The sequence below is a fragment of the Aplidium turbinatum genome, chromosome 5 (genome assembly GCF_918807975.1).
Source record: "Aplidium turbinatum chromosome 5, kaAplTurb1.1, whole genome shotgun sequence".
Classification (NCBI taxonomy): domain Eukaryota; kingdom Metazoa; phylum Chordata; class Ascidiacea; order Aplousobranchia; family Polyclinidae; genus Aplidium; species Aplidium turbinatum.
The window spans coordinates 24,438,874-24,463,581 of NC_137476.1; the positions used below are offsets into that span (position 1 = coordinate 24,438,874).

The window sequence follows — 24,708 nt, forward strand, 5'->3', positions numbered from 1 at the left end:
CAAGGGTAGGGAGTTGTCGATAGGATGCCACGAAGCTGTAGCCAGCACTGACTTGATTTCTTGAATGGCTTGATTGGCGCTTTCTGGCAGAGGCACTGAAGCTTTGATAAGCGGATGTATTCTGTCCGAATAGTTAGGAATCCAGCGTGCATAATAAGCAAATAGTCCAACCAGGCGCTGGAGCTCTTTGTGCGTTTTGGGTACTGGTAAATCGAGAAGTGGTTGCACTCTGTCTGGATCTGGTTTGATTGACTGATGTTCGATTTGATTTCCTAATAAAGAAACCTTTGATTAAGAGTGCTGTGTCTTCTTCTCGTTTATAGTTAAGTTGGCTTTCGACGCGGCTTTAAAAAATTCTTCCAAGTTCCGATCGTGATCAGCTTGGTTCTCCCCAGCAATCGTAATGTCATCGAGGTAAGGAAAGCAGCCCTTTAAATTGTTGCTTTTGATGAACCAGTCAATGACTCGTTGAAATTCAAGAACGGCATTGGTTAAATCGAACGGCAACCATCGCCATTGATACAAGCCAGAGCCCGCCTGGAAAGTGGTGTATTCTTTATCCTTCGGATCAAGTTCGATCTGGTGGTAAGCGGACTTTAGGTTGACAGTGGTAAATACTCTATTTTTAGAAAGTTCGGTCACAATGTCTTCGATTAGTAGTAATGGATATGCATCAAGCTGAGTGAAACGGTTAATAGTTCTGCTGTAATCCATGACCAATTGACCATGCGCCTTTTTCCTGATTGCTCGTTTTTGACAACCAAAACCTGAGCCCTCCACGGAGAATTGCTGGGTTCAATCATGCCGTCTTGTAGCAAGCGTTGTGTTTCTTCATGAATATAATCTGTGTCTTGTTTGGAGTATAGTCTGGCCTTATCAGCAATAGGATGGCAATCTTGTGTTAAATGGTTGAAGGGCTTAGGGTGAAGCGAATCCATTTTTTGTAAGGCGTTAAGAGTCAGCACAGGACGATGTCTATTGAATTTAAATACAACGCTTTCGTGTTCTTTAAAGATTTTCTCTCCGATTATTGCATTCGTGGCCAAATTGTCTAAAATGTTGAAGGAAACATTCGAATGTTCATTTTTGTTTACGATCAAGGAAGCAAAGCATTGCCCTAAGATTGGCAAACGAACAGCTATTTCGGCTAACATTACTTCGCCCAATGTTTGATGAATTTTTAAGGAATGTTGATCGACAAATCTTTTGGTAACGTAGCAATCTGATGACCCCGTGTCCATCAATGATTTTGCAGTAAAACCGTCAATTAAAACATCACAAAAAACGTTGTTATTGTTTTGCGTTGCTGAAAGATTAGCTGCAGATAGTACTGAGCTTTGGATAGTGTTCAATTTGGTGCACCGTGATTGTTTAGATTTAGAACGAACATAACGTTGATGATAGACTCTCGAAAAATGTCCGATTTTGGAACAGTAGTGACAAACTGAATCTCTTGCTGGGCATTCCCTTCTGGGGTGACGAGCTTCTCTGCAGAAATAACACAGTTGCTTAGCATAAGCTGCCTGAAGAAGCTCTGGTTCGGCGCACTGCGGTTCTTGCTGACTGGAAAGTCGTTCCTGTCTGTTTGGCCACTCCTACGCACATGCACCGCTGGACGCCATGGAACTGGTAGATGTTTGATAGGCCTCAGCGTTTGCAATTGCGAGCTCCTGAGCACGAGCTTGCTCATATGCATCTTGAAAATCCAGACTTCTGTTTTCTAACAATCGTTGGCGTATCCCGCTCGAAGACAGACCGGCAATGAACGCATCTTTCAATAGTCCGCGACGATGCTCCTCGGCGGTCACAGCGTTACATTCACATTCTTTACTAAAATGTTCCAGGCGCAAAACGAAATTGTCTATTGTTTCACCAGGTTGCTGTCGACATGTGCGCAAGCGATGACGTGCAGCTACGATATTCTTAGGCTTTACATAGAGACCCTTCAGGATAGTCATGGCCGATTCATAGTCTCTAGCACTTGCTATACTTTTATAAACCTTCGGGGACACCATGTTCATTAAAACTTTCAAATTGTTTGGGTTCAAATTTGCTGCAGCCAAAGCTTCTAAATAGTGATTGAACGTCTCAAGCCAATGTTTGAATTCGTCGACTGCTGACGGAGCACTTGGCTCAGTTTCCAAACGCTCAGGTTTCAAGACCTTGTCCATGTTTAAATTATAAGTTTAATAAATTGTTGTAACCGTTATTTGGTTTTATTAAACTTAAAACTCGAATCTGCAAAATAAATAATCATTCTATAACACAACTCAAGTTAACAGCAGACCAGCTAAATCAACACCCTTCACTCCAACTTGCACAAACTAAAACTGCGAACAGAAATACGATTTCACCAACAGTGAATCAACACGTCGGCTTGAGGCACTAGCTTTAGGCATTGCACAAACTAAGAACTGCACAAACTAAAACTGCTTGCTAGGCTTGCTAAGCTAAAACTGCTAGGCTTGCACAAACTAAAACTGCGAACAGAAATACGATTTCACCAACAGTGAATCAACACGTCGGCTTGAGGCACTAGCTTTAGGCATCAGAGCACTTGTTCAATTACAGCTCACAGCTTTATAAGATTGAATTGCATAATTCAAAATATAATGCATAAAATTAAAATAGCTTCATAAGTTTAAACGTTTTCGGCAAAACTTTCTGCCCTCGTCAGGAAAATACCTTACTTCATCTAAACAAAAACAAATATTTGTGAAAACTGAAATGTTAATAATAAATGACTGAAATTAAATAAAACTGTATTGACCTGCGTACAAGCAACAACTGACGAACAAACACAAAAGGGGGTAACAATCTGTCAAACTATGCGGGAGTGTGGTCATGAGACAAGATAGTGAACGGGATAACATAAAGGCAATCAAGGAAAAATCACTAAGCAACATAAAACAAACGTAATCTAATACAAATTCAACAAAAAAGATGCCCCTCCAGCGAATAATTGTTTGTTGAGCATGGAGTTGTGCTGCTTTATTTAGAGTGCCTCATGAATTTTAGTTTCAAACTCTGATTGACAGTTGCGAATTGTTTTCAATGAATCCAATGTAAATTTGATGTTGGAACAAATACTGCAGTCATAAATGTGGTCTTTAATTGCACTGTGTTTGTTGATGTCTGTTAAATCTAGTATCTAACATTATCTTCAAGCAGTGATTAGCATTGAACTGGCCATGCAATGCTCAATGTGACATACACATAAGGAAAACCTATACAAATCCGTACAAGGTTTTAAACATTTCGTTTATCTACAAGGTTTGAACAACATAGACTTTATTAAAAATGAATTTCTGGGTTCTGGGGGTTTAGATCCCACATTGATATTTTGCGCTTCAAATACAATAAACTTTGAAAAGCAGTAATAAAATTTTGAATATAATCCACCATACACTATATCATTTGTTCTCACTATTAGGATAATTACATTAAGCTGCAACTTGCACCCAAGCATTTTCACGACTGTTGTGACATGACTGTGTTATTAAATCCCATTGACATGAAAATTCCTGCACGGTCAAAATTATAGTTTTTAATTTCTGGTTTTTGTTAAAGAACGTACATTTTTGCCCACAGTTTTCTAGCTAGCCAGAATAATTTTTCTGATAACCTTCCTAGGTTATTGTTTTAACTACCGCCAGCTACAGCTGTAAGTTTTCTTGATTAGGCAAAATCAATTGCGAATGACATAACCTTTCAAAGATACAGCGTTATCGTAGACAAATAATTCTTCCTGAGACTCAGTGACTACTTTCTGCTGCAGCTTTAACTTTCCTAGGTTTGTTCTTTGTAACGTTCTTGAGTTAGGCTACTGGTCTTACTTTAAAACTGAGCACCTTCTACTCTGTCTCTGAGTGTAGACTTCGCTGTCCAAAGTAACCATATTCATTTTATAATAATTCTGCTAACTAACCACTAGGGTGGATCAAAAATGGCAAAAAAAATTTTTTTTTTCAATTTTAATTAGCTAGATATGGCAAAAGTTGCCAATATATCACCAAAACACAATGTAAAAAATTGAAGAGGTTTGAACAAGTTTTTGATCTCCCCCCGCGACATTCAAATTTAGTCACTTATACATACAAGAACTACAAAGCAAATTTTTTTTTTGATTTTAACTCGCTTTGCAGACATGGCAAAAGGTTCTAATATAACACCAAATACAATGAAAATGTGCGTAATTAAGAGTTTTGACTTCACCCTCTTTCAGCATATTACTTTTAAAGTGACTTGGCGGATGGACCAACCGCGATTTCAACAGGTAAACGCCTATTAACATTCACCATCAGATGGCCGACTATAGACTCACAAGCTTAAACTTTATATGACTGGGTTGACAGGTGGCCCATTGGCAAAGTCACTTCCTATTAATTTATGCGCTCATGCATACAAAGACTGCAAGCAATATAACAAACAGTTACAAATTGAAGTGAGTAAAGTCACGTTTAGACTCAAACGTTGGCATTAACTGACGAGAAGCAATTCGGGCACGAATGAAGAAGCCGTCTCGATATTTCGGTCCACAAACTGCTTTAGATGCGTCGGTAACCAGTTCCAAGAGCCTTTCAACAGCCTGCGTGTGACATGAAAATTTGGGGAAAAATATAGTGGGAGTCACATCTATCATGATGAATTGCCGAAGCTCAGCATCCGTCATTGCATTAATTATATGAGGCTCCGTGATAGCAAGATCTGTTCAGTTAATCAATTCGAAGTATTTCACTGCATCAAAATTAAGCTTTGCGGGAACTTTAAATTTTTGTATTTTTTCGCTGGGTTTTGCAGCTCTAGCTTTCATCTCTCTACGCAGGCCTAGTTCTCGAATATGTGGTCGATGGTAAGTTATCATAGCCAAAATTATATTTTCCGGATGAGCAAAGTATGAGTTGCGGTGTAGCCTATAACTGGGTTGATAATTTTCTTGTGCTTCGGACTAAGATATCGTGATGTGGTTATCATATGGTGAATGTGTCTAGCTCCATCTTTGCAAGATGAGTGTGATTTTATTGCGAACCACATTGGAGCATCAACACGGATAATGAACATAACCAATGCTTGCCGTCTCCCATACTGATTGTTATCGCTGACATATAATCTAAGGGTTCTATTAATTAGCTGTAGTCTGCCATCGTGAGTGTCTGAGTGATTCAAGCATCCTGGGTTTCGCATCGCCAGATCAATGCTACATTCACCAGTGCAGTCACACTGCTATACGCTGAATGGTAAAGATTGGGGAAGGGAAGCACCAAGTGATAATAAAACTAGGCCATCGCCCAGTAGGGTTACCCGTACTAGTCTAAGTGAACTGCCTTTTAATCTGTAAGAAGCACATATAACTTTTATTAAACTTTGTGGAACCTGCAGTGCAAGCAAATTCCAATAATTGTACTACAAAGCTTCTTTTATATCTAGAATTCTTTTGAAGAATCAAACACTGCATCAGCTAATTGTTGAGATACATAACCAAGTATGTCAGCAATGGTGATAAAACGGTCAATTGTAGCCTATTTGTTTAAACACAAGTCGCTTATTATGACATCATAAAGCGCATAAGTGAGTCACACAGTGTTCATGCTTTTGACCAATTTTATGATACAGTTTCTCCAACCCGATATTAGGGAAATTAAAACCTTGCGGGGGGCGATCAAAAAATTGTCAAAACCCCAAAAAAATTTGCATGTATGTTATTATGGGTATTTCGCACCTTTTTGACATACTAGCTAAGAAAAATAAAATTTTTGGATTTTTCGATCCACCCTACTAACCACCCTCTTCAAACAGAGGAAGCTACTTGTCCAATGTCCTTGTCCAGCCTAAGTGAAGTCTGACCTGGAACTCTGCAAAGTGACTTTCAAGCCAAAAAATACATGACGTCACGGAAAACCAAACGAAGTCAAGCAACAAAAATCGCTCAGGATTATTTTTTGTCACACAGAAACTGGACGAAAATAAAGCAAAGCAACTACAACTGAGTGACACCAAGCGAATGCGGGTTGTAATAAAACAAAGAAAAGGTTCGCTTTGCTGCGATCAAAATAACTGTAGTGTGAACGGTCCCAACGCAAAATAGCTTTCAATCAAAACAGAAAAAAATGAATGACTGTAAAGAGCGTGAGTGACATTGGTCTACACCAAAGGAGTATGTTACGGCCTTGTCAAACACCATTATTAAGAACCTGGTGATACCCAAACACTACATTTTTAATACACACTTGGTTCCTCTTGCGTTTGAGGCCATTCCAGGTCAAAAAAAGAAGTTGTCACATTGCAGTAGTGGTCGGATTGGAAGTAATACTAATAGAATAAAAACTATTTGAAAAAAGTGAGCGCAGAATTTTGTTGTCACCTAATCAACACTACCGCTACTTCCTTTTGGTTTTGTTTGCTTCACACAGATGTGACAATAATAGCAGCTGTCGGAGTAACGGTTTTACAAAAAGAGACCTTAAAGTTGCTTCAAACCTTATACTGTACATGTTGGACGTTTCAACGCAGGATATTTTTCAATCAGTTCTTCGATTGCAGGCACTCCCTCACAAACATCTTTGCGGCGTATTGAAAACCTGCGTTCCATCCGGTCCGCAATTACATTCATGTTTTTTGATCGTTTCTTGCACTCCTCGCTCAAAATTTGGATGTGCTTTGACAAGCTCACATGATCCTCGCAACCATCACCCTCTTCGTTCTGTTACGACACGTATATTTACCACATGAAACAATAAGTCACATCTGTACTGGAAGTACAACATATTTTAGCAACAATCAATTGCTGAATTACCGGAGATATTTCAATCTCCAAAAAAACAAATGAATATTTACCGTGGTTACTTTTGTGTTTCGATGCTTCAAAGAAACCACTTGCAAACTAGATTGAATGAAGTTGTACGTTGCATCATTCACAATTTCAAGCAGTAACTTCTTTTCTGCCTCTGTATAATTGCTGAATCTGATTTTTTTGGCAATTTTTGGCAGTACTGTTGTACCAGTATCAATTTCCATATTTTCTTTATTAGCATTCATATTATTAGCCTACAGTTGTATGTATTCCACCCAGGCGCGGATTTAGGAGTTTTTTTCGGGGGGGGGCCACAAAATTTGAAAAGCAATTAAAAAGAAAGAAAAAGATAAAACAAATATGAGCAATGATAGTGCGACATAATACGATATGCTGTAAAATAGAGGAAAAACGTTTGAAGAAAATGTAATTACATCTGACCAAGCTTAAGCTCAGTTACGGTAAATGTTACATCTCACCAATCCCAAGCTAAACTTAGAGCCGTAAACAGATTCCAATGCAAAGGTTAATGCAATAAAGCAAGCTTTTAAACAAAATTTATTGGAGCAAAAGCCGTCGGGTTTTCTTTTGTGCGTATTTGTCCGTAATCTTAACTTCATCAATGTGCTGTGTGGGATTGCAAGCAAGTAACCCTAACGAACTGAGACGTTCTTGTCCACATGTTGAACGTTCGTAAGTTTTGAGTCGTTTTAGAGAACTAAATGTTCGCTCTGCCGTAGCAGTCGTAACAGGAAGTGTGCCAAATATGCGCAACATGATTGAAACTGCAGGAAAATACCGATCTCTAGCTGCGGTCAGAGCATTTTCTAAATCGGATTTGGCAGCATGGGTGATAATATCTTCATGCTCTAATGCCATCCAGCGTTGCACCTCAGCTTTGACGATCATTTCAGGCCGATCGACGTCTTCACTGTAAACTGAAGCAGCTTGACAAACGCGTTCAAATGATCCTTCACGCTGATAACCTGGCATTAACTCCTGAAATACTATAGCTGGGGCAACGTTGTCAGCGCCGAATCGTTCATCCAGCTGAACCAGAATCCCATCCAGAAAAGGGATGAAAGCATTATAGCGATAATACTCTTCTGGATTTTTAGCTGGAACATTTCTTCGATTCTGTTGGGTTCCACTACACCGGGGCATGGCAATTTCACCTCCTCCTATTTCCAGCATCAATTTTTCTGCCTCTACAAAAATATCGTGAAATTTTTTATCAGCTTCAGATCTTAAGTTTTGCAGAGTAAGCTTGAGCTTTCGAATGCGGCCGTACGATTCCCCCAAATGCTGATCGACTTTTTGTAACCCTTCACTAACGTAAACTGTATGAATCATCACAGCCTCGCAGATTTTTAGTGCTATGATAAATGGTGAAGACTGGATTGCAGAAAGCAAAACTGTAGCATCTGATGTTGTTTCCAAAGATAGAAATTTTGAAACGGCTGGAACCATTTCTATAAACACTATTACAGCATCATGTCGTTGCACCCAACGAGTGGGACACATCTGAACTAACCGACGTCTTTTCGTTTCACCGGAGTAACTGTTACTCACCGTGTCTTCAAGTTTCTTAGTCCTGACAGAAGAAGATTTGATGTAATCGTACACTTTTGTCAAGATCGAAGCCATGTTTCGAATTGGAGGGAATTCGCATGATTTGGACAGTACTAGGTTTAACCTGTGGCTGAAGCAATGAACTGGAAAGGCAAGAGGGTTATCGTTTAAAATAATTTTTGCACAACCTCTTATTTTACCCATCATAGCGGCAGCACCGTCATACCCCTGGCCTCTACACTTCGAAATATCAAGTCCTAACCTTTTCAAATAGTTCATTAGGAGCAACGCGAGGCCTTGTCCAGTTAAATCAACTGCATGGCTGAAGCCAACGAACTCTTCCGCAATTGTGCCAGCTTCCTCCACATACCGAATTACAATTGTTGCTTGCTCTTTACAACTAACGTCTTGGGTTTCATCCATCAACACGCTGAAAAAAACATTTTCATTCACCTTGGCAACAATTTTTTCCTGGATTTCTTCTCCAATAATACTTAGCAACTCATTTTGAGTGAATTTGCTGATCAGGATTGGTTTGGATGGTGATTTGTTAAATAGTTCCAGCAAATCTTTATCGCCAGCTTGCAATCGAAAGCGAAGTAACCTTCGAAAAATCCCCTCTCCAGCCACATGGTCCACATCAACATCGATTGCACCATCATCTCGGTGGCCTCGAATTGGAAGCACATTTCTTCCACAAAACACCAAAGTTTGAATGATCGGTACCAACAATTTTCTATTTCGTTTAATTTCGCTTTTTCGTTGTTGATCCAATAAATTAGCAATGCTTTGACTGGGATCTTTTCGTCTCAGCACAAATTCTTCCATCTTCGTCATAGATTCATTGTGAAAATCGCATGTATGATGGCCTTTCAAATATTCGGTAGCTTTCTTGTACTTTATCATTGGCGTTTTTACAAATATGCCTGGATTTTGATGATTGCCTCGACCAACAGAATTGGGTCCAAAAAGCACGCAAGCTACGCATAGACCTCCACTTTTGCAGTGGCTATATCGGAGCCAAGAATAGGTGTGTAACCATGAATGCTGAAAAGACCTTCGATGATTTCCTTCTTGAATTAGTGGAAAACATGTAGTACTTGGCTCTTTCCAGTTTATCAACTTTAATATCACTTCATCAGATAAATTTCTCTGGCCCTGCTCTGGAACATTACCAATGTCTAAACAAAAGCCCGCGTCGTCTGCATTGATATTATCAGCTTCTTGTGCAATAGAAGTAGTGTGCTGATTTATCGAAACCGGGTCTGTGACTGCAGGGAAAGTGGATTCAGTATTAGATGTTTCAGGTATTTCATCAACCGAATCAATGGTTATCGAAGGTCTGACAAAAAAATCTGTTATTTTACGTTTCCTCATCTTGGAAATGATGCTTTGTTCAGAAAGCTACAGACAGACACGAGACACCACACTATAGTCACTGATAACAATAATTGGATAACGAGTTAAAATGGATGCCTGCCTACCAAGGAAATAACTGAGACATGAGTCCAAGTATTCTTAAACTGTGGTTGGTTTTACCTTTTGTCAAGTGGTACCGGTAGGCTAGCCTAATAAAACCTTTCCTATGCTGCCTTACTCTGTTACTAGCGTAATTAGCTCACCAAAATTAACTCTCGCTGCGTCCACTAGACTAGAGCAGTGTTCCCATTGACTTGAGTCTCCAAAACATCAGATTTTTTCTGAAATGTTCCAAACTAACATCAGACTCAAAATCTTATTGACTTCAATAATAATCTAAAAGTTTCTCACACCTAACCTAACAGCACACCTGCATGAATAAAACACAAACTCAAGCGATGAATTTTGCGTAAACTGTGCATTTAAAAATCATGAACCAGTATTTGTAATGCTATTACTGCAGAATAATACACAGTGGTTGTGTATTATTTTACAGTAATAGCATTACGAATACTTGATAATACGAGTGGTTGTGTACTATTCTGCAGTAATAGCATTACAAATACTTGATAATACGAGTGGTTGTACTACAGTATCAATTGCAATGTCCAAGGGGTGCTCAAATACAAATATTTTGGAAACCACTATAAGAAATTCACAAAACCAGTGTTCAGTCTTCACTGTACACTCTATATCGTCGAGATGGTCCTCCAGTTTCCATATCCTGAATTAAACTTGTTGAGGGCTTCCACTTTGTGCATCCTCCATTGGTTCGTGAAATTAACTGATGTGCAAGGAGTTGCCCCTTCAAAGTGTTAATGGCGAGTCGGTTTCTTGATGGAGTCTTCACTGCATTTACAGCACTAAAAATTCTCTCAACTGCTGCTGTGGAATGGGGCAGAGCCAATAACTGTGTAAAAAATTCTGCAAGAATCGGAAATCGAGTTTCTCCAATTCCGTTCTTCACATTCTTTACACAACACCAGAAACGTGGGGGAGACATGGTTTTAAAATCCTCTTTCCAAGTTAGTAACACATTGGGAAGATCATTCCATTCATCTCTTAAAGCATCAAGATCTTCTTCCTTCAAAAGATGGCGAAACCTTTCTACAAGAGGCACAACAGAAGGTCGAGTCTTCTTTTGCATTGCTGCAACTACAGGGTCTAAAGCAGTGAGAATGTTCATTTCCTGTAGACTGATTCTGCTTTTTATTTGGCAACACAATTCTACCAAAAAGCTTAAGCAATCAGTTTGTACTGCTTCCTTCTGTTCGTTATTTAACTGACCTATTTCAAGCTGAGCTCGCATGCCTAGCATGATCTGATTTAAAGGAAGGAAATTTCTTGGATTTCTTGGGTTTTGGAATGGGTCAGAAGTTTGCATATAATAAGACATGAGGGTTGAAAGAAGATTTATAGTTTCTGGATGAACCTTGTGTAAGGTGAAATCTTCTGACTGGAACAAGAGATTTAAAGAATTGACTTTTTTTAACACATATGCCATGAAATGCAATCTTGTTTTTGTATCAGAGTTTAAGGCAACACATAAATTTCTAGCTTTGTTAGCCAAACACTTGTCCACTAATGAGGTGCTTTCCCTTTCAAAAAATGTCTTTAGTGCTTCCCATTGCTCCAGAATCCTATCAACAACCTGTTGTCGACTGAGCCAACGTGTTTAAGCAATTTTTAAAATGGAATGAAAGGGCACCTCAGACATTTCTTGAATTTTTTGAAATTCTTTCTTCCTTTTGCTACTCTGAGAAAAGTAGCCACAGACATCTCGAGTTACATTTTCCACCCACCCAGGAAGTTTTTTTGATGCATGAGAAAGACACAAAGCTAAGCTGTGGCAAATGCAGCCATTAACAAATACATTTGGCTGTATTTCTTTGAGACGTGCCTGGAAACCAGAAACTCTTCCCATCATAGTGGCACAATTGTCTGTCCCCAAGCCTATCAGATTCTCCATTGGAACAGAATGCTTCTCAAATAGTGCAGTGACAACTAACTTTAATAGTGCATTTGAGGTAATATCCTTTACTTCAATCACATCCAGGAGACGGTCAACAGTTTGCATTGCTTCAATATCCAAAAAGCGAACAACTAGAGCCAAAGTTTGCGTAAGACTTACATCTGTGCTCTCATCAATTAAAATGCTGAATTTTTGTTTTTTTATAATGTCAATGGTCTGCAACGACTCTTCCCGTCCAATGCCCTCAACAATGGTATACATTGCTTTAGTTCGTTTCAGAGTAATACCTCTTTGAACAGAAGCCTGGAGCCCACCTACCTTTTTTACAATTTCGACCAAATGATCAGCAGCTGCAAAAGGAAGCCGATGTTCTGCAATGAAACCAGCCAACTGCAATTCAGCACAAGCAACTTGACCATTGTAATGCAATCCCTGTTCACCTTTTTTCTTAAAAAAACTTGTAACCTGGGAGGATTTCTTCATTGCAGAAACATTCTTTGCGTGTGCTTTGCTGTCCTTGTGACGTAAAAGATCTCCTTTTTTTGGTGTCTTGAACGTAAGGTTGCAGAAGCGACAAGAAGCCTTCAGTGGATCATTTGTTTTCCTTATCCAATCCTTTAGGTCTTCATTTTCGAGCCAGCGCTCGTTAAAACTTTGGGAATATTCCAATTTTTTCTTTTTCGTAACTGGTTCACCAGCACTTTCGGAATAACTAGGACTCGACATCTGAATAGTTCCTTAGAAATAGCCTGTGGAGTGTGGACACATAAAGCCTAAGGCTAGTTATGTTATACAAAATACATTAATCAGAACACAAACCTACAGTATTCATGTAGGCTATATAGAAGTACTCTGCCCTAATAAAAACCGACTTCATATATATAAAAGTACTCTGCCCTAGAAAAAAATCACACATCAAAACATCAGATTTCAACATTCAGACATCAGACAGTTTGCTCAAAACATCAGATCTGATGTTAAAACATCAGATGTGGTAACGCTGGACTAGAGTAGTATAACTCAGCAATTAGCGTAAATCTGTTGTACAATTTTTGGTTAATTTGTTCTGTATTCAGCTTGAAAACAGCACAGAGTACAAACTGCAAACCACAAATCACAATCATCATTGACAAGTGATCGACAAGTTTCAAGGTTTCAGATTGTTTCAACTGACGTCATTTGGTTCAGCGTTAGTTTCAGCTGAGTCAGCTCCAACAAACGTTGCTATTAAAATGTATTTAAAGTTGTATGAAAGAAAATAACGGAGTCTGATCGATGGATAATTCCAACCACAATAATAACAAAAAGTAATCCCCCCCCCCCCCCCAGGGATAAGTTAAGTCCGCCGTGGGACTAATATCAGCTGTTTTAGAAGCATATCAAACCATTTGATGCGGAATTGCAGAAACATACAGTTTCAACAATTCCTCACAAAATTTCGGGGGGGGGGGGCCGGGCCCCCTGGGCCCCCCCCATAAATCCGCGCCTGATTCCACCTGTAATTCAAATAAATCTGGTCAGAATTTTCTCTTTAACCTGGTCGTATGAAATGCTGCTAGTAAGCTTCAGTATTTCCAAAAAGGCCTACAGTTCTTTCAGACGGAGAATGCACATTTTAGCAAGCTTCAAAAACTGCCCTGCATGATGGACTGATTATGCTGCATGGTCGATCCATTGTTTGCCCAAGCATCGATCTTGTTTAGTAACTCGTTAGATTGCGAAGTTGTATTCTCAAGAGTTGCATTCACAAAATGAATACCGAACATATTCTAGAGGTACCGAACACACAACTTCACGGGAAACCTTTGAAATCCAGTTTGCAAAACTTCTGAAGTAAAGATCCGCCGCTCTTAAGTCACCATTTTTGGTGACTTAAATCGGTGGCTCAAAACCTGGAATGAAACGAGTGTTAAGCTAGGTTCAAAGTAAGAATAGTTTCTGCAGCGCAAAACTCGGCTCAAGCCACTATCCAAGCCCCGCTTGCTTAATACTAGTTTTGAGCCACCTTTCTGCATTCGACACTAAAACGTTCATATAAAAAAAATAGAAGCCACACAAAATATTCAAAAACAAAAAATAGTAGCCACGGTTTCTATTCGAGAAAATTGAATACATAGCACTTAGGCATTCTATCTTACTTTTCAACAAACGTCAAATTTTATGGTTGCTTCAAACCAGCCTAAATACTTATACATGTTGAAAGTTTCAACGCAGGATATTTTTTAATCAGTTCTTCGATTGCAAGCACTCCGACGCTGCTAAGCAACCACTTGCGAACTGTCAGTTAATCTGGTGGGCTTCTTTTGTGTCTCGAAGCCCTATTTTATTTTCATTGTTAAAGCAACATCAGGGTTGCTCACCATGGATCGCCCGGAATCACGAAACCTTGTTATTACAGTCCTTGTTATTACACGTTTAAAGTTATCTTATTCTGAAGCTAATGATGGAAGTAAAGCTGTTAAAGAAGTGGTTTTAAAATGTTATAGATACCACCGTCTTAAAAAAACCGTTTCATTAAGGCAATGCCTTTTTAAATCACTTGGTGATACTAACAGTACACTTGTCAAAACTTCGTAGGCCCTTTATGAAATTTAATCTGCACTGACAACGTCATAGCAGAAATGGAATTAAATAATATTCTTCCAATCTTTTTTGCGCAAGGCAAGAGAAACTGGTGTGTTTTCGTCTTCACTCTTTTGTAGACTTTGCATTATAAATAGCGGAAAGTCTGGAATGTTGTACGAGGGCAACCAATTAGGATTGGAAACACTTTTGTATCATTATTTGGAATTTTGCTGCTTGTAGTATTCCCATCACCACTGCACAACGACTCATTGCATTGTTTTGCAGTCATGTATAATGTCATACCTTCAAAGCAGTCATGCATAATGTCAGGTGGAAACGACCTGACAGCAGAAAACCCACCTAAAACATGAATTGCCTTTTTCTTACGGTTTAACACGCACGGATCACGTGTTTTGTTGTTTGAAGAGAAGCACAAACGAGAACCACGCACTCTAAACGATCAAACGACATAATACGATGATATTTTCGCACTGGACAGTTGGACCAGTGCGAAACGATTTGTACTGGTCCGCGGGGAACTCGCACTAGACATTGGGTAGAGGACCAGTGCTAAGATCGAACCCTGGTTGAACTCGTTTGTTTGCTCCGACAATACTTTGGAAATGGTTTAGCAAGCCCAAATTTCACGAAATCAAAAAGCGATGATTCAGGTGTCTTTTGATTAAAACAGACTTACACGTCGAAAGGTTTTCGTCCACGTATGAAGTGACTTCACTGTGGAGGTGTAGGGCGGATGTTAGCAAAATATTCTTTTAACTTGCAAACGAATTGCTGAACTATTTTCTTAAAAATTCATTTGAATAGTTTATTGGAACCGACTTTTTTCGTCATGGAACAATAACCATAGGTTGCCTATGGCAACCCTGACTAAAATCAAACTTTAAACAAGTTTAAAGCAAGCAAGTAAGTTACAAACAGCTAAAATCAGTTACAAATATATTAAAAGAAATATTTGTGACGTCATAATATATTGTTATGCATTATGCGATCGTATATTCTAGAATTTAATTGTCTCAAGGTATATTTAAAGGGCGGGGAAACCCAAATTCACTTTTTGCGAGTTTTTTGTTTCAGCGTGATGTCATTGTGTACAACATGCGTTTTAGCAATAAAAAAATCCAAATTTTGTTTCCCTCGTCTCGCTAAGGCCGCTTTTGTTTGATACCCGTTTGCGAGGTCTCGCGCGCATCAAGCTGTGATTCTGTTCGCTGTGACGTCACAAGGTACATATAGTTGTGGCCAAAAGTTTAAGACCAGACTTGATTTATGACGATTTTTGCATTACTTCAAAATACTGCATCATATATTGTTTCAGTTGCATCATCTTTATGCATCATCTTATATCTGATGCAGTATTTTGAAGTAATGCAAAAATCGTCATAAATCAAGTCTGGTCTTAAACTTTTGGCCACAACTATATGTACCTTGTGACGTCACAGCGAACAGAATCACAGCTTGATGCTCAACGAGACCTCGCAAACGGGTATCAAACAAAAGCGGCCCTAGCGAGACGAGGGCAACAAAATTTGGATTTTTTTATTGCTAAAACGCATGTTGTACACAATGACATCACGCTGAAACAAAAAACTCGCAAAGTTAATTTGGGTTTCCCCGCCCTTTAAAAACAGCAAAGCTTGTTTGTTTTTAAAAAAGCTAAATTCAGGTGCATATCAAAATCACTAAAAACATTACTTGAATCAATTAATTTGCACACCACTAGACACTGCAAAAGTATCAAAAAAATAGAAGCCGCCTTCGAATAGAAGCCGCACAAAACATTTAAAAATAAAAAGTAGTAGCCGTGGTTTCTATTCAAGAAAATTCGGTACATAGCACTTAGGCATTCTATCTTACTTTTCAATAAACGTCAAATTTTACGGTTGCTTCAAACCACCTTAAATACTTATACATGTTGGAAGTTTCAACGCAGGATATTTTTCAATCAGTTCTTCGATTGCAAGCATTCTCTCACAAACGTCTTTGTGGCGTATTGAAAACGTGCGTTCCATCCGGTTCACAATTACATTCATGTTTTTTGATCATTTCTTGCACTCCTTGCTCAAAGTTTGGATGTGCTTTGACAAGCTTACATGATCCTCGCAACCATCACCCACTTCATTCTGTTACGACACGTACTTTTACCACATGAGACAATAAGTCACATCTGTGCTGAAAGTACAACAAAGTTTAGCAACAATCGATTGCTGAATTACCAGAGATATTTCAATCTCCAAAAAGACAAATGAATATTTACCGTGGTCACTTTTGTGTTTCGATGCTTCAAAGAAACCACTTGCAAACTGTCGGTTAATCTGGTGGGCTTCTTTTGTGTGTTGCAGCCGTATTTTGTTTCCATTGAAGCAACATGAGGGTTGCTCACTGTAAGATCGTATAGCGGTGCGGGTTGTCTGATGTTAAAACACCTGATCTACACTGAGGTGATTCCACTTGAACTTGTCTGCTCGCATACCACCAACAAGCTGGGATGATTGTTCTATGTTGGAAAAACGCGCAATTGTCTTCGAAGCACTCAATTTGTCCTCGTCAGGTCGCGGTTTTTCTCTGGGGAAAATAACCGTGACTTTACGAATACGAAAACGTATAATAATAATAAACAGTTACCACAATATACAAGTAGACATCATACGTTTGGTATGTTAAACTTCATAAGAGATGTACGGCTGGTTAACAAATGAGACAAACTATGAATAAAATGAAAATCATATTTACCGGTTGTTGACAACCCCTTTTCCAGAATGCATTTACAAGGTGATACGCCTAAGCATTATATCACGACTAAATAGAATAGAATTATAGTTAACAAATACTCCAGAAAGTCTAATATAACCTTTCTTAAATTACGATCAAGAGTTCATTTCAATAGCTCAGTTAACAAATACAGTAATCTATTTCTAAACTGCTAAACAATTCTATCCATTAATACGTGTGAAATTGACACAAAGGAATGTTCGCGTAGCTGAGCTATTATTGCTGAATTAGAGAAATAACGCAAAGTTCTTCTATTTAAAGCCATGAATTAGGAAAAAGGCTATTCCTGATGCTGAATGTAAAAACGTTACAGTTGCATAAAAAGGCCGTTCGTTGACGTTGATGCTGAGTATTTCACAATACAACAAATCTTTAAGAAATTGACACAAAGAAATACGTTTAGAAACAAGCGAACCCATTTAGCATAGAATCAACGTCAAACTGTGCTATGCCAATGTATATACAGATGTAATCTCACAATAATTAATCAACTGAAAAGAATTCGACAACACAGGCTATTTTTGATGCGTTGAGAGATAAAAATAACACAATTTCAGAAATATGGGCGCCACTATATGACTAAAGGAGGCATAGACTCCTTTTGAGTCTGAAAACTGTCAGAATCTAAGATAGTTAATAGACTTGTTTTTTCCGGACGCTACAGACAAAGGGAGAATTTAAATGTTGTTTCTATAATCCAACAGACAACCAAATTTCCAGATAGGAAAGTTTTGATTTCGCTCACACAACTTTTATATTCACAAAAGTGATGTTACATCCTCCCCCTTAAAATGCTAACGATGGATGAGATACATTTTACAAACACACAAACATCACTACTTCTATGTTACACTACTACAAACAAGTGTCCTTTACATATACAGTACATAGTTAGGCCTACGTATGTGCATACAACTCATTTAGTGTCTCTCGTTGTAAGCATGCTACCAAACATAATGTCGATCATTGTTCTTTTACTATTTCCGTAATGTCATCTTATTTCGAGGCGATACCATCTGCTTCCTGGATGAGGCACAGTTTTGCTATAGGCCGTTGAATACTTCCCGACTGCGTGAGAACTTCTACAATTCGAACGACTCCTTTTTTGTCAGGAAAGGATCTGGTAACGCGACCCATTCTCCATCTTCCACGAGGAACATTGTTGTCAACAACAAGAACGATATCGTCTTGGTGAAGGTTACGTTTCACGTCTGGCCACTTTTGGCGTAAGGCAATGGTTGGAAGGTACTCGCGAGACCACCTTTTCCAAAATTGATCTGCCAGGTATTGAACTTGTCTCCAACGACGCCTTGTGTAATTATCTTTTTGGTTAAACAAGCCTGGCGGCAAATTGCTTTCAGGTCTCAGTAATAACAAGTGGTTTGGCGTAAGTATCTCGTCGGCGGTTGGATCAATAGCGACGGGAACTAAAGGACGAGAATTAAGAATTTTCTCAACTTCAAGGAATAGGGTGTGCAAGACATCATCTGTAAGGGTTTGTGACTTTAACAGGGCATTAAAAATTCGGCGGATTGAACGAATCATCCTTTCCCAAGCTCCCCCCATATGGCTAGCTGTTGGTGGGTTAAAATTCCATTTTATTTGTTCTTGTTGAAAGAACGTTCCTATATTTTCTTGATTAAGAGCTTGAAGATATTCTCGCAAAATTCTCTCGGCTCCAACAAAGTTGCTACCGTTGTCGGAAAACACTTCTTTGGGTTTACCTCTGCGGCTGACAAAACGGCGAAAAGCGTTGATGAAGGAATCGGTAGAAAGATCATGAGCAACTTCAACATGGACAGCTCTCATGGTGAGGCATGAAAAGACACACCCGTAACGCTTTTCTAAACTGCGTGCACGTTTAGTATAGAATGGACCAAAATAATCTATTCCTACATGTGAGAAAGGAGGCTCATCCAGTTTCAGACGAGCAGGAGGAAGAGCTGACATAAGTTGCTGAGAACCAAGTGCGCTACGTTTGAGACACAGAACACACTTACTAATTTCTTTTCTGACAGCAGCTCCACCCTTTATGATCCAAAAACGTTGGCGAAGCGATGTCCATGTATGGGACATACCAGAATGGCCAACCAAGACATGGTGGTTTCGAATGAACAAAGTTGTCAAATGATGTTGATAGGGCAATATTGCTGGGTGTTTGGATTCGAAAAGTATCGGTGCATTTTCTAACCGTCCACCAACTCGAAGAACACCACTCATCAGGCATGGACTCAACTTCGAAACACATCGAAGATTCGGAAGACTCTTTAATTCCCTTTTGAGTGCTTTGCTAGAAGAAGAAGAAGAAGAATTCTTAAGAATTACAAACACAGGCGAAAAGACTTGCTTCTGTACATAAGATATGAGACATAACTCAGCGATGTACAGTTCATCAGCAGTAAGACGTCCTGGAGTTACAGAAGACCTGTCTTGGACAAACTTGCAAAACCGTTTTAGCCATGCTGTGGCCTTTTTTAAACGGTGCAAGGTCGAAAAATAACTAATTAGATTGTCTACGGCTACTGTCTGACTTACCTGAACTGCAGAGACAATATTAGGCTCAAGAGGCTGAAAATCTAAAGGAAGAGACTCAAAATTTACTTCTGAAGCGGGAATAGAAGGCCAGAAGTCTTCTGTTTTCCACAAGAACTTCGGAGCTTTTAGCCATCGAAACTTCAACAACTGAATTACAGATAGGCCGCGAGATGCATCGTCGGCTGGATTGATATGAGAATTGACGTGCCTCCATTGGGAAGGCATAGTTTGTCGATGAATTTTTGCCAAACGGTTTGACACAAAGGTCCTAAATCGTTTGTTTTCATTATTAATACTCCTTCTTACCGCACTAGAGTCAGTCCAAAAGATTGACTGACAGTTTGAATAATCAAGTTGAGAACGAAGCCACTTGTCGGCTTTAACTGCCAACACCGCTGCTACAAGTTCCAGTCTTGGAATACTTTCTGATTTGGGTGGTGTAACTTTAGCTTTGCCACACACAAAAGAACAATGAATAGATCCCGTATCGTCGACCAGGCGCAAGTAAGATACAAACCCGTAACCTTGAACAGAAGCATCCGAAAAGTGATGAAGTTGATGACTAACAACTTTACCAAAGTTAAGAGGTTTAAAACAACGAAATAAATTCAACTCACCAAGATCATGCAGTTGCTTAAACCATGTTTGCCACTCAAGCACATCTGAATTCCGCAGTTGATCATCCCAGCCAAGTTTTTGCTGAATGATGTTTTGCTGCAGAATTCTAGCAGTCAGCACGACTGGAGCAATGAAACCCAATGGGTCATACAGAGAATTAACAGCAGATAGAATGGAACGTCTCGTAAACGTTTTCAACTCAAAATTGTCTGAAACCTGAAACGCAAATTGGTCATTGGAAACGTTCCAAGAAACACCTAGCACACGTTCCTTCAACGGACTGTTGAGATCAACATTCACAACAGATTTCGCTCTATCATTTTCAGGAATAGTTTTAAGAACTTCCTGACTCGTTGAAATCCATTTTGTAAGATTAAAGCCACCAATTTGAAGCAACTCTCTAAGCTGTTTGACTAAAAGAACAGCGTCATCTACAGAACTAGCAGACGTTAGACAATCGTCTACATAAAAATCATTTTTAACAACATCACATGTAGCAGAGTTGAAGTTTGAACCGAACTCTTGTTCAGTTTGCCTCAGACATAAGGTCGCACAACAAGGCGAAGATGTAGCACCAAAGATGTGTACCAGCATACGATGGCTGACGGGAGGTTTAGAAAGATCTCCTCCAGGCCACCAAAGAAAACGAAATGCATCTTTGTCATGTTCTTTTATTTTAACTTGATGAAACATCGCTTCTACATCTGCTACCAAGGCAATTGGCTCTCTGCGAAAGCGTGTCAATACACTAACAAGGCTATTTACAAGATCAGGACCTTGTAGCAAGGCATCATTTAAAGCTACCCCTCTGTGCTGAGCAGCGCAGTCAAACACTATTCTGACTTTGTCTGGTTTGCAGGGATGAATCACTGGATGATGTGGCAAGTACCAAACACGTTTTTGCCCTTGTTCATCATCACTACTTGATTCGTTTACAACCTCTGCATGGTTGTTTTCTAGATACTCCTGCATTTTTGACGCATATTTTTGCTTTAATTGATCGTCACGTTCAAAGCGTTTCTTCAAAGAATTTAAGCGCTTTGTTGCCATCAAGCGACTATTTTCAGGCAAACTTACGTCCTTCCGCCAGGGTAGCGGTGCGTAATAGTGACCATCAGTGCGTGACACCTCTTCACGTAGCACTTTAAGAACATGTCTGTCTTGCACAGACGATGGAAAAGAAAGCTCTTCCGGTTTGAAATCTTCAAACCAAGACTGTTGGATTGCATTGTCCAATTTTTCATCTGAATGAATAAAATTAGATAGAATGTTGTTTTGATTTTTTGATGATCCCAAAAGTGACCAACCTAAGGGTGTTTTTATTGCACTGGGTTCACCATTGTTTCCTTCTCTCTGCTCTAAAACTTTATGAGCCTTTAAAACATCGATGCCAATTAAGATTGAGACATGGACGTTTTCTAAAGTTTCAAAATTTAAATCTTTCAAATAAGGAAATTTGGAAACATCGTCGCAAGAAAGATTAGGATTTGGAGACACTGGTATTTTGTCTATGGCGTAGGCTTGCACTGTTTCAAAGTTGACCTTTTCATCTAAAGAAGAAATTGAGACACTGACTCTTTTACTTTTAATAGTATCTAAGCTTTTATTTACAGTGCTCAGCTTTATTTGGCTGGGCTCGCCCTCTAAGTCAAGCGACGCGATCAAACTGTGATCGCAGAAAGTTGCATCCGATCCAGTGTCGAGAAAGGCGTAAGTTTTAACTTCTTTCCCATTAGCCCTTGCTTTAATAGGAACGACGTTAAAGAAACTTTTATGACCTAACACTGAATCGGAAGAAACAGAAGTTGAAAGCAACTTACCTGTGTTGACTCGAGTGACATCAGGAGACGCTTTACTAGAGACGTAGTGCATCAAAGAATGGTGATGACCTTTGCAACCCTTTTCGGTACATGTACTCTCAAACCTACAATCTGAAGTGGCATGTTTATTGAAACAATTAAAACAACGCCTCTCTTTGTTTAGAAAATCTCGGCGATCCTGTAAAGAAATTTTGGAAAACTCATTACACTTATAAAGTATATGATTTCCAGAGCAAAAGAAACACTGGCGACCGGCAAATCGCTGTCTTTGTCGTGTTTTGCCTTCAAAGGATTGTGACGCACGATTACCACGGGTGGCTGAAACCGTAGCACAAGTTCGCTGACTGCTGATTTTTTGTCCACTACGACCAAAAGAATTTACGTGGCGCTTAGAACTTTCGCTTTCAATTTTAGTAGGATAAGCATTTAAAAGTTTTGCTTCATCTTCTACGAATTCGACGAAGTCCCGAAAGGTAGAAGCCCTTTGTTGTCTGCATTGAATTTTTGCGTACTTTCTCTTCCAAGAATTGTTTATACACGGCGGTAACTTGTCAGCAAGATCATCTAAGTAAGAGTTTAATTCGTAAGAATGTCCATGGCTATCTAAGGTTTCGTAACACTTTCTCAAAGCTGTGGAGAAGCTATGCATTGCTTCTTTGTCGAGATGTTTGATTGCAGAGATTTTAAGCAACTGTCGTTTAAAAGATTCTGCTATGACGCGCGGCTGCCCAAACAAGTCATGCAAAATTGTTAACGCTTTACTGTAGCCTTCTTCAGGCGTTTTAAGTGAAGGACAGTGACTAATCGAGTTATGCGCTTTGCCAGTTGTGTATAGAAGTAAGTAACTCAGTTTTTTGCTGGGGCTTATATCTGCGCAATTTATAGTTTCTTCGAAATGACGGAAGAAAGTAAAATAGTCTTTAGGATCCCCTGAAAATTTGGGGCATTCATATTTTGGCATATTCATGCCAGCGCTAACGGCAGTAACTATTCCTGCTAGAATAGCAGAGTCATTCTTCATAGAAAATTGTTCGTTAATTTTAACATTTGGCAAGGGAAGGTTCTGTGCTGGAACACCGGGATTAGGCACATCGGCATTAAAGCTAGAACACCCAGGATTTATATGACAAGAACTGGAACGAAACATTGTTGACTGTACCTTGTTTGGGTTGAGATGGTCAAAGGGTTGAGATCGAATGTTTCGCAGAGAACCTTCTTGGGAGTTGACCTCCCAGACCTCGGCTTCTAACCGGGCTGCTTCCAGAACGCGACGGTCTTCAGCGGCGGCGAGTTCGGCCTTCAACTTAGCTTCAGCGGCAGCTCGTTCGGCCTTCAACTTAGCTTCCCTTTCTTCTTCCAGACGACGTTGTTGATTGTGTTTTACCGCCAGTTGCGCAAGTTCCAACTTGGCTTGCAGCGTCTTTTGTTTAGAACTCCTGCAAGATCTCGAAGTCGTCGTCATATGGCTACCGCTTTTAGAGCCATTTTTGGAACGTTGCAAAACACGAATTATATCAATAGAAGGAGTATGACCACTCTCGTGTTCATCATCCTGCTCTCGCAACCAGCCTTCAACAAAAGTCAAGAATTCGTCTTTACCACGAGAATAGTCATCTTTACTAAAAGTACAAGATTCCAGAAGTGGTTTATCAGCAGAAATGTCAACACAAAGTGCCATAAGAGAACTGAACAAATTATCTAAATCAGGAAGACGAGCGCGTACCGTTTTTGCGCAATGGGGAGTCTTCATAAGGTTATTGATTTCAAGATAGAAATCATTTAAATTTTTAACAGCAGTTTCAATAGTTTCACAGGCCATTTTGCTATAAAATTTCCCACTTCTTAACATTCAAAGAGTTTTAAGAAAGAGGAAAAAGCGATATAACAATACTAAGTAAACTTCTTCAAGAGATCAACGAGAACTGCCAATCGTTATTCGAACGATGACAAACGAGTCGCAACTCTGCGACCAGAAAATTTCTTACTAAAAGAAATAATTCTGTACACTACCGGTTTATACTTAAGACCGGATCAATCGGTTGATACCTCCGTCAACCGAGAAAAACTTTCAATGTAAGATCGTATAGCGGTGCGGGTTGTCTGATGTTAAAACACCTGATCTACACTGAGGTGATTCCACTTGAACTTGTCTGCTCGCATACCACCAACAAGCTGGGATGATTGTTCTATGTTGGAAAAACGCGCAATTGTCTTCGAAGCACTCAATTTGTCCTCGTCAGGTCGCGGTTTTTCTCTGGGGAAAATAACCGTGACTTTACGAATACGAAAACGTATAATAATAATAAACAGTTACCACAATATACAAGTAGACATCATACGTTTGGTATGTTAAACTTCATAAGAGATGTACGGCTGGTTAACAAATGAGACAAACTATGAATAAAATGAAAATCATATTTACCGGTTGTTGACAACCCCTTTTCCAGAATGCATTTACAAGGTGATACGCCTAAGCATTATATCACGACTAAATAGAATAGAATTATAGTTAACAAATACTCCAGAAAGTCTAATATAACCTTTCTTAAATTACGATCAAGAGTTCATTTCAATAGCTCAGTTAACAAATACAGTAATCTATTTCTAAACTGCTAAACAATTCTATC

The 24,708-nt window shown here is 39.2% G+C and overlaps 3 protein-coding genes across 3 annotated transcripts; all 3 read right to left on the reverse strand.

Annotated features, from left to right (window-relative positions):
- Positions 1 to 7,348: 7,348 nt before the first annotated feature.
- On the reverse strand, positions 7,349 to 9,739 carry LOC145771052 (52 kDa repressor of the inhibitor of the protein kinase-like). Its single transcript, XM_082582795.1, has one exon. The coding sequence runs from the start codon at positions 9,737 to 9,739 to the stop codon at positions 7,349 to 7,351; it is 2,391 nt and encodes a 796-aa protein (XP_082438921.1).
- A 1,717-nt stretch (positions 9,740 to 11,456) lies between these two features.
- On the reverse strand, positions 11,457 to 12,479 carry LOC145771053 (zinc finger MYM-type protein 6-like). Its single transcript, XM_082582796.1, has one exon. It carries the CDS (start codon positions 12,477 to 12,479, stop codon positions 11,457 to 11,459), a length of 1,023 nt encoding a protein of 340 aa, XP_082438922.1.
- A 5,625-nt stretch (positions 12,480 to 18,104) lies between these two features.
- On the reverse strand, positions 18,105 to 23,900 carry LOC145771054 (uncharacterized). Its single transcript, XM_082582798.1, has one exon. The coding sequence runs from the start codon at positions 23,898 to 23,900 to the stop codon at positions 18,105 to 18,107; it is 5,796 nt and encodes a 1,931-aa protein (XP_082438924.1).
- Between the last annotated feature and the right edge of the window lie 808 nt (positions 23,901 to 24,708).

Excerpts from the sequence above, each read along its gene's own strand:
- LOC145771053 (XM_082582796.1), bottom strand. The coding sequence starts at position 12,479 with ATGTCGAGTCCTAGTTATTCCGAAAGTGCTGGTGAACCAGTTACGAAA.
- LOC145771054 (XM_082582798.1), bottom strand. The coding sequence starts at position 23,900 with ATGGCCTGTGAAACTATTGAAACTGCTGTTAAAAATTTAAATGATTTC.
- LOC145771052 (XM_082582795.1), bottom strand. The coding sequence starts at position 9,739 with ATGAGGAAACGTAAAATAACAGATTTTTTTGTCAGACCTTCGATAACC.